The sequence below is a fragment of the Haemorhous mexicanus genome, chromosome 3 (genome assembly GCF_027477595.1).
Source record: "Haemorhous mexicanus isolate bHaeMex1 chromosome 3, bHaeMex1.pri, whole genome shotgun sequence".
Classification (NCBI taxonomy): Eukaryota; Metazoa; Chordata; class Aves; order Passeriformes; family Fringillidae; genus Haemorhous; species Haemorhous mexicanus.
In genome coordinates, this window is record NC_082343.1 from 84436000 (window position 1) to 84446386 (window position 10387).

The following is a 10387-nucleotide window of genomic DNA, read 5'->3' on the forward strand; positions in this document are numbered from 1 at the left end:
TAGGGTAAGAGGGTATTTTGGTGAGATAGGATGCTTCATAAATTTTGTTGCAGAGAATACCACCTAAGAGCATCTAATTGAGAGCAACAGCCATGCAAATGACCAGAACATCCCACATCTGGGTAAGCCAGCATCTAATCAAAGATGTAAGGGCATTGTGTGCTGTGAAACACACCTGACATGCACCATACTTTATCAGCTTAATTTTGAGAGAGGAGATTCACTGTTTAACAGAGGTTATGTGGCCGCTTAGTTCACCCTATTTATTCTCTCTGGAATTAGGTGCAATTCACTTGCTTCATGGTCAACAAAATAAATCCATATATTTCTCTGTTTAGCTCTTTGTTTTATAAGACAGGAGACTGTTCATAGTGCCTTGTTCAGGGCTTTTTTCATCCTCATCTTTGATGCTGAAATACTATAAAAAATGCCACTGCTGAATGCCACAGCAGCACCAGTGTGTCAGTTCTTTCCCTTTCTGGGGAAGATACAGCAGTATAGTATTGATTGTGATCAGTTGAAACAAATTCCCAAGAGTGCAGAGAAATCTAGTGGCATGAGAGCTGCAAAAACAGAGCAAAGGCTCACAGTGACATGGCTTTCAGGGAATCATGCAGGAGCAAGTCCTGCTGTGACAGCAGCCTGTGAGTGTGGAATGGCTCGCTAGAGTTCAGGGCTTGGAAAGGGTGGCAGACCCACCCTCCTCCAGTTCAGCCTCATGACACACCTTTCAGCAAGGCTGAGAAGTTTTTAGAAGCTGCATCATATGTTTCAGTTTGGGCTGTCAGGCATTAATTCCTTCACATCTCTAGCTTTAGGATACAGCTAGCATGCAGTTAATTGACACAGCAGCCTGCAGTACCTCGTTTGTTTTGTTTTGTTTTAGGTTAACCTGTGTTTCACAACTGCCCATGAATATATGTGCTTAAACAAATGTTTTTCTTCAGCAATTTAAAACCACTTGATGCAGAAACATGTGTGCTGCTCTGACTGCATGATTAGTTTTAAGTTTGGAGTGTGGTGACTACTACAGTAAAAACCAAACTTCATCTGGTGTTGACTAAGAAAATCCCAAATTCCATGGGGTTTTTTAACTCAGTTTGCTTTGTATCAGTAATTGCAATGTAACATTTGTACCCAGTTACACACTCTGTTATGGTTTGCATTCAAGAAAGTGTATGTAAGACTAGCAAAGGTAAATAATGCTGCTGTTTCTGTGCCTGTCTTAATGATGGGTACCTCAAGAAGTAACATCTGCCATGGAAATAAAAATAGTACAGGCTAATGAGGAAGGGTTGGCAGAAAACAAAATAAAACCATGAAGTTTTGTGTCTTCTAGATGTAAAGAAACAAAAAGATTAATAGCCGTCTCATCCTGAAATAAAACAAACCCAACAAAACTTTTCCTTTTTTTCACACGAAAAACTACTTGATCTAAAATGTTAAAGAATTGCTTGTCTTCTTATCAGCTAAAAACATGCAGAGATTTATTTTCTACTGTTTTTGCAACTGCTAGTGGTTTTCTCTAAAGCTTTGGCAAGTTTCATCATGCAACTGTTAGCAGTAGCAAAGTGATAGCTTGCAGTATACATGCACAGCCTGGTACTTTGGAGGAGTCTCTTGCTTTTTCTCATTTATCTCTGTCACATTTCAAATCTAGCTTCATTATTATAAGAAATTAATACTTTAGGAAGGATTAGGTTGAAAGAATGCGTGCTGATTTATAGATGGGTTTATTTCTTAAGTCATGGAGGTACATTATCAGATTGAGAAATCATATTTAAAGAAGGAAACTCTTGCTTTGGTTGAAATTAATTCCTCTAGAAATTGAATGAAAGGAATCTAATTCTCTTTCTGCTTGGTTGTTTTGTCTGTATTTCACATTTTCTCCAGCTTGGACAGAAGTGATTTATCCGAGTGGTATTCTAATCAGTTTCTTCCTGCATTGAATGCCCAGAAATGTACAGTGCCTTTCACATTGTACAGTGGAGGACTTACCTTTCCCCAGCCTTCTCCTAGGAGTTCTGGGCAATGTCATTCTTCAGATGATGAGTCTGCTGAAGCCAGGCTCTTCCCAGCTTTTGTTGCCACCTCTGTTCCTCTTCTTCTGTGGTAGCATTGCACTGACCAAAATTATGTCTCCTGTAAGACCTTAAAGCTGTTTGAAGCACATACTCATTGAGATGTGAAATTCCCTGCAGATATATCTGCTAAAGAATGACCTCGACATCCTGTGGAGTGAGTGAGGTGAAGAGTCCTTCACGGAATGTCCCCTCCTCCATACCCAGACCTGAGCCCTGTAGGGGTTGGTGGGTCAGACTGCAAAGCCACCATTCCACACCCCTTTGTTCTTCAACCCAATTTGCAGGGTTTTAGTTTGCTAGGATTGCATGGTTCCACAATCTGTGCTTCTGTTGGCTTCATTATTGCCTTCATGGCGTAGTTCTGTGCAGCACAGTGCTGCTTTGTTTGTCTGAGAGAGTATGCCTGATGTATTTTAGTTTCTTTAGAACTCGAGCATGATAGTGATAGTCTTGGATGCTTTTAGATTGATCCTACACATTAGTTTTGTTATTTCATTAAATATTTTCAACTTGGCTTGTACAACTGTATGTGTTCTGTCAATCTGTGGTATTATAGTATTGTTTTAGTGACCTTTTCAAGGACTTGTATTCCTCTAGAGACATTTTTGTTCAAAAATTTTTGTTTCTATAGTAAAATATTTAAGATATACCAAGCTAGTGATACGAAGTTATGGTACTGTGAGCACAGACTGATGTTCCCTTGGTTTTCTTAGACCAAAAATGTAAAGGAAGAGTAATTAGATAAAACACTTTTTCGTGTTCTGGTGCATACTCAAAACCAGACTTCTCACTGCATGGCATTTAAAGCATGTTGGGAAACTGTCCCTGTGTGAGAGAACATGAAACAATTATTGTTGACGTGCTGTGTGAGGTGGCTGCCATTGCTGGGCTGTGGAGGGGATATTAGAGCAGACAGGTCTGCTTACATAACCTCCATGCCATAGGGGAAACAGACACTGAGTGACACAAGGTTCAAGTATTATCACAAGAGCCTGGAGTACAGAAGAAAAAGAGCTAACCATCAGTGTAACAGAGACACCTTTGCGGCTGGAGCACAGCCAGTGAGTTTGCAGGCTACCAGGAGGCCCTATGGGGCAGTACATGGTGTACTGTCAAGGTAGGCTCATCTCAATGATTGGTGGGTTTGATCATCTTGGAGGTCTTTTCCAACCATAATGATTCTGTCTCTGGCTCCTCTTATTCTTCTAGTAGTGAACATGCTGCTTTACTCTCCGTTTTCCTCTAAAAATGCCTTTGCTCTCCCCAAAAGCCACCCCTGAGATCTTGGGGTAATATGCAACAGCTTGGTAGCATTCAAGTCTGGAAAAGACAGCTGCTTTTTTATGGGTCTCTGGATTCAGTGGGAGCAAGTGTAAATATAGCAGTTAATGTTCTCTCACATCTCTGCTCATCTGATGCCATCTGCTTTGTGTCCATTCATTCACGCTGGTGCCAAATGTATTTCTGGAACAGGGTGTTTGTGCATCTGCAGGCTTGATCCCAGATTGTTAGGTGAGAACAAATAGATAAACTGTATGGTGTGGGTAGGCAGGTGAACTCTTAAGATTTAATGTGGCTATTTATAACCAGCCTTTGCCAGTAGTTGCTAATCCGCAGAGTAATGGTAACAGGTATAAGTTGTCACTGCTTCTGGTGGTGGCGCAGGAATGGAATGAGAACTGTTTCCTCTCTGGGAAAGACCTTATTCCTTTGTCTGCTCTGTCCCTTTTCAGCACCTATGGCAACGCCAAACTTCTTGCAGAGTTTATCAGAAATCAAATATTTATAGAGCTGGGACCTAGCCATGGTGCAGATGCTTTAATCCTCCCTCTCGTTGATCTGTCATTATTTTACAGGAGTGAGAAATGTGTCAGGCAGGGTTATGGCCTTCTCTGTCTGTTTATGCACATTGTCCCTGTAGTGGTATTAGTGCATTATTAAATATGGGGATAAGGGATATGTAGGTTTAGTTATACTCACACAAACATGTTTATATCACTTTCTCTGGTTCTTTTTCCAAGGTATAAGTGTATTCTTATACCTTGTGTGTATTCTTATACCTTGACATCTGTCAAGATGTACAGGGCATCTTGACTGCAATATAATTGCAACCACACAAGCAGTTGTACTTGCTGTAGTTATTAAGGCTTAAGCCATAACACTTAGCACTAGCCATAACATTAGTCACAATACAAATCTGGATGATTTGAATCTGAGGCTTTGAGTGTATGTTATCTTTCAAATCCAGCTGTACATGTGGAAAATACCACTATCCTCAGCTTCTCACTCTCATTTCCACCAGAGATTTGTCTCTCCCCTGTGATCTGCCAGCAGAATTGTTTGTGCAAGCCTTCCCTTTCTTGTTTCTAGGATAAACCCATCCATTTAGTGCAGACCAGAGGGCAGAGTTTGGTGTATCAGTCTGATTTCACCAGACAGTAGGAGAAACTTTGAAGTGGTCTTTTGTGGGGAGAGAGGAATGGTAACTTGCAGCAGAGAGACACCATGAGCCTGTGAGATTAGTATCATCCAGCTCAGCTGGATGTAGGATCAGAGGTCTGCTCACAGCTGTCCTTGTCTTTTTGAGAAGGTTATTCTCTTCCTGTGCACATGGATGGCATGGCATTGCTTGATTACCTGTCAGCCTTGAGTGGAAATAAATACAGCATTTGATGTTGATTGTAGGCTGTAGCCTTGCTGGTGTGTAATCAGCGTTTCCTCTGCAGTCGTTTCATCACGCCTGATTTCACACTAGAGCACATGTGCAGCATTAAAGCATGGGTATCTGTCTATGTACAGACTGTCTGTTGCAGTAGATATGATTTAAGATAGCCATGTAAGTTGTGTTCTTCTAAAACACAATATAGCGTTATGAACTGGGCATGATAGTGTTTAAAAATCGGTCTAATGTTCAAAGAAGACAACAGTAAAATGTCTTTTTATACATTTAAACTTCAAGTTTGAGCTGGGTGGTGTTTTATTATGTGTTGTGCAGTGGAAAAAACCACTGCAGTCATATTTTAGGAAGCATTCAGAGATTTAATTTCTTCTGCTGAAACTGAAGCATACATAACTACTTTCAACCTGCTATTTTCCTTTATAATTATGCAGGAGTAAACTGAAATACAATTCCCTCTCTGAAACTAAAGAGAAATTCTGTATCTTCTACATACTTTCTTTTAGCTCTTAGGAGAGACACAGGTATTAAAAATCCTTCATTGTCAGCTTTGAGAGACATACACAAGGATTTTTATGCACCATTCACTTGGACTCCTTAAAAGAGAACAACATGAGAACAGTTTCAAAGCTTGCATTACAATATGGGAATGCAACTTTTGTCATGTTATTTCCTGTTTTGTGGAAGTAAGAATCTGGCTCCTGGGATGGTTCTTGCAGCTGATTCAAAGATTGAACTTCTTTTTCCTTGCTTAGCTGATTTGCAGATTGCATTTCTTTAAAATATGTTGTTTAGCTGCTTCTCTCACGTTCCTGCCTCTCTTGCAGCAGTCATCCACTCTGCCAGCTCACCTAGTGTTAGCACTTTGTAGAAGAGATTTCTTTTCACCAGCTTCAGCCATCTGGAGCCACCTTCTTTTATCTCTAAATTCATTAGGTCTCCATAGTTTAAAAATATTTTAAGAAGTTGCAACTGTTTTCTTTCACCTTTTACTCCTTGGTGTTTGGACATATTTCACTTGACCAGGTTGCTCATGGCAAGTGGAATTTGAACTAGATAATCTTTATGGGTCTCTTCCACCCCAAACCATTCTCTGATTTTCCTGAGAAAGTCAAGAGAGTACATCTTCTAAAACTGGGCATCAGTACCTGGATTTCTCAACTTGTCCTGACTCTGAGAGATTTTAACAAAGCTGATGCTGTTTTATTGTTTACTGAAGGAGTAATCTGATTGCTTTAAGAAGGGGACAATCTGCTGAGGTAAGGTCAGTTAAAAACCTGGTTAGAGAACTGACTTTTATTCTGAATTTAGTAATAAACCTTTGTAGATGAGATAACTGTTTGGCACACTATTTTTCTTTCAAAATGCTCTTGTAGCAGTGAAATACTGGATGTACAGACTGCTGAAAGCATTGCTACTAAAGCTGGAAGAAGCTAGTAGTGTCTGTCTTGTAGAGAATGTATCCTAATAGATGGAAAACTGGGGGAGAACCACATAGTCTCATTTTCCCAACTACTGTAATTCATTTATTATGTAGAATATATAATTTACTGCTGTTTAGATATCCAACTGCATCTACAGTAACAGTATAATAAAGGAATATTTTATATGCTTCCTATTGAACTTTGGATGGATAAAGTGAAACTTCCTAAGTTTCTGTTGATTTTGTTCTGAAGTACTTTCATAGGTTGCAGGTGTTTTTTAAACAGCTTGATTTGCATTTTTTTTTGCTGATATGTCAGGTGTAGGAATGATCTAATGTGCTCTTTTCATTCACATTGGTAATAAATATAAACACAGTAATAATTTATTACTTTTGTTGCCTTTCAGTTTATTGGGCAGTAGGAGAGCCTAGCAGTCTAGGGAAGCATTATGTTGCAAATAACTCTTTCAAAGGAGAAGAAAAGTGTATTTCATGCATTATAAAATATAGCAAGCAGTCAAATTAAACAAATATATCCACTTTAATGGCACTTCAAAACTGTGTAGCAAAGGAGTCTGCAATCTCAGGTAGAAAAATCTGCTTAAAATTTTGAGTCTTGTGTATTGAGATGCTTATTGCTTTTCTTGATTTTTCTATTTTTTTCCTTGCAATGCAAGGACAAATCTCCCACATTGTTAGTGTCACCGTGAGTTTTGTCTTTGATTTGACTGGTGCCAGGGTTTCATCCCTAGCCTGTATAACTTATGACTCTTCCACAGAGTTAAGATTTTACATTTCCTCATAACTATGTATATGTCTCTGTATATTCATCTGAGCAACTGAATCGTGAGAAAGGTGACAAGCATATTGATTTTGCCTTCAGTTTTTGTCTTTGAGGGTGGGAATCTTTGGCATAGTAGATAAATTTCCCTACTTGATGAGTAGTATCTGGCTTTTACAACGCCCCTTGGTTGAGCTGACAGAAATTATTTTGATGTAGCAGCTTTCTGCTGGAAAATGCTGATGGAGCTGAAAAAACCACTTTATGGGAATGTGTCGGTGTGATGAGATTTGCATGGGAAAGGCAGGCCAACTTCCACCCTGGCCAGCCAGCTGATTGCTGGCATGGTTTGCCTATAGACATTTCTGAAAATGTATGTTCTTTAAATCTTACAGTCACAGAATGGTTTGGGTTGGAAGGGACCTCAGAGATCATCTCATTCCAACCTCCCACCACAGGCAGGTTCACCTCCCACTAGACCAGGTTGCTCAAAGCCCCATCCAGCCTAGCCTTGAGTACTTCCAGGGATGGGGCATCCACAAATTCTTTGGGCAACCTGTTCCAATGCCTCATCATTCTTATAATAAGGAATTTCTTCTTTATGTTTAATATATGACATGAAATTTTTTTCTGAATTTTAGTTCCAGTTTGGAAGAAGAAAAGAATGATTTGGAAATGTGGGAGATTTCAGGAATCTCAGTTGTGTTGTCTGTACAAACCGTTCCATGCAGTAACTCCAGTTTTCTACTGGGTTATTGCTGTTAGTCTTGGAGTAGCAAAAGAGTGTTCAGGAAGTGAGTTTGCATGGTTTTTTTTCTATTCTTAACCAATAATTGTTGTCATGTCCCATTTATGCCTTGTAGATGTGTTATTTAGACATGAATCTTTTGTGTGACTGATTCTCTGAGAACCGTCTTAGATATTATATTTTTTTTTTATTATTTTTGCATCCTTTATAGCAGACATATAACTCTCTTAAACATACTTTGGGCACAAGATCCAAAAGGAGTGGTTTAACTCTGTTTTATCCTCTGTTTTGAGTACTCAGTGATATTTTATGCTTACATTTAATTCCTTTTGATTGATCATGCTTCATGAGTTCTTTTATCACAGCATTGAGTAGAGTGGTGATTGAGGGTCACCTCTGAAAATCCAAAGTTGTAATTGATGGTCATTTTAATCTTCACTTAAGTGACTGGTGAAAGCTCTTGCAGAGAACAAAGAGAAAGTGTCTGTCTCAAAAGTTCTTTTCTTGTATGTTTTTTATCAGACAGGAGGAATAGGTTGTATCTTTTTAGAAGACAGTTGTGCAACCCAGTAGTAATTTTTCTTTGTTTCTTCTTGCATTTTTGGGAAGGCATCTGTACATCTAGTTTTCTGTCTTTGTGATCAGCAAAAAATATGTGAAGCAATCTCCTTGTCAGATAAGAATCTGGATGTGTCATTTCCAGTCAGCTAGCTTAAGTTTCTGCATTAGTATACTGCAGATCCTGAAGAAAGCTAAACAAAACCAAAACCACACAGGAGAAACTGCTGCGTGCATGTGACCAAGAACAAATGAGTTTGGGACAGCAGAAATCCCATAGATCTCCTGTATTTGATAGATCACCTTCCCTCTAAATAGCTGTTAGATAGTTCACTTAGTGCACTAAAGAGAAGAGGTACATCATTTGCTATCTTCTGATCATATACAAGTATTTGTCTTCTCCCCTCAGGTAAGATTTTGCTTCCTGGTTATTTCAAAATATAAGGCATTTTTCTTTATGACTTTGGACTTCTCATTGTGACTTTGGAATCGGGATTTGACTTAGAGTGACAGCACTGTTCAAACAAACTAATATTCAGACAAAACTGGGAATGTATCAAAGATTTTATCTAAGCTAGTTCCAAAATACTATCAAATAGCCTTTGAAGTTAGATGAGATAAACATTCTTTGTTATCCTAGGGGGAAAAAAAAGTGTTAGTTCTGCAATGCAGACAGTGCTTGAGTAAAAAAAGAAAGTTTGATCATTTTTAGGAGACATGTTAGGTAGAGAAGAGGTGGAAAAATAGCAAAGCATCCTCTATTTTCTCATTGCACTAGTATGTTATTAAGTAAAAAGATTATTATAATATATAATTTCTGTTGATACAAAGAAGTATCTTTGTTTTACCTGCAGTGTTGAAATTAATGACAGTATTTTTTTGCTTCCTTTTATAGGTTGCCTTTTTGAAAATGTGAAGAACGAAGATAGCTGTATTGAAAACTGTTGTTGGATTTATTTTCAGGAGAAAAGTGTACAGATAACTTCCAATAGAGGCACTTGTAGAAGAAAATCCCCTGGCAATATGAAAAAAGTGGGGTGGGGTCGGTGGGTGTATTCTTCATATCTGAATGTGTTTCAAAACCAAAGACTTGACTTTTGTATCCAGTGCATTCTTAGATGTCTTTGGAAGAGTGACTTACCTTAGATGTCATTGGAAGAGTGACTTACCTGTCACTCCTATGGCATCCAGCCAGGATGACTATTATGATGTCTTCACTGCTAAAAGGAAATTCCCTGTGTATCTTGTACTACCTTTACCAGTGTTTGATAGCAATGTATATATCCTTAGGAAAGTTCACAACTGGTAGCAAATGTTTTAAAATGTCATGGATACTAATGTGAGTTCTTTACCTTCTTTGTTCTGGTGAAGTTAGAGGTCCAACTTTAAAATATAAAATCTGTTTTTTGTAAAACTTACGTGTTTATCATGTATATTGTTTCTGCATTAAGGTTTGTCTCTCTGCTTGAGAGTGAAGGTAGACAGTTTCTGCATTCCTACATCATGTGATGTTTTGGAGATCAAGATTTTATGGTTATTTGGAATAATTATTATTATTTCAAGGAAAGTTAACATGCCCTTTACTCATTAAATGATCCTATCATGGGAAGTGATCCTACAAAGTGTTGGACAGCTCAGTTTTACACATCCAAAACAAGGAGCTGAGGCCTCACAGCGCCCACTCTGGATATAATTTTTCTGTTATTATTTTAGTTTTCAGTATTGAAGGAAGAACAAAATTATTCTGACTTTTGTATTCAGGGACTAAATTATCTAGCTCCAAGATATTTTGTCTATGCACCGATGTTGAGTCATTTTATGAATAAAATATTTTTTCTAAATTAGTTTACTATTTGTTCTGCCTAATTTCTGTGACAGTTTCAGCTTCCCATGATGCCTTGGGAAGGCTGACCTAGAACAGAGGCTAGACAGAGTTAAAGAATAAAGCAGGTATTTATTAAAAGGCTTTAATGGATGCACCTTGGGCACTACAATAGCCTGGCCAGGGCTACACCCAGGATGAAGCCAAAATGGTCTCTGGTCCAAAAAAATGGACAACCGGTCACGGGCTCTCACACATTTATATATATATATAAACTCCATTTGCATATTGGGG

At 38.5% G+C, this 10387-nt stretch overlaps 1 protein-coding gene across 1 annotated transcript in view; it reads left to right on the forward strand.

The window, feature by feature from the left end:
* UBE3D (ubiquitin protein ligase E3D) overlaps positions 1–10115 on the forward strand; it is a 76979-nt gene extending 66864 nt beyond the window's left edge. Inside the window, exon 10 of the mRNA XM_059842548.1 lies at positions 9167–10115. Within this exon, the coding sequence (XP_059698531.1) occupies positions 9167–9187 (21 nt within the window). The 3' untranslated portion in view covers positions 9188–10115. The remainder of the gene's footprint in view (positions 1–9166) is intronic.
* Positions 10116–10387: the final 272 nt, after the last annotated feature.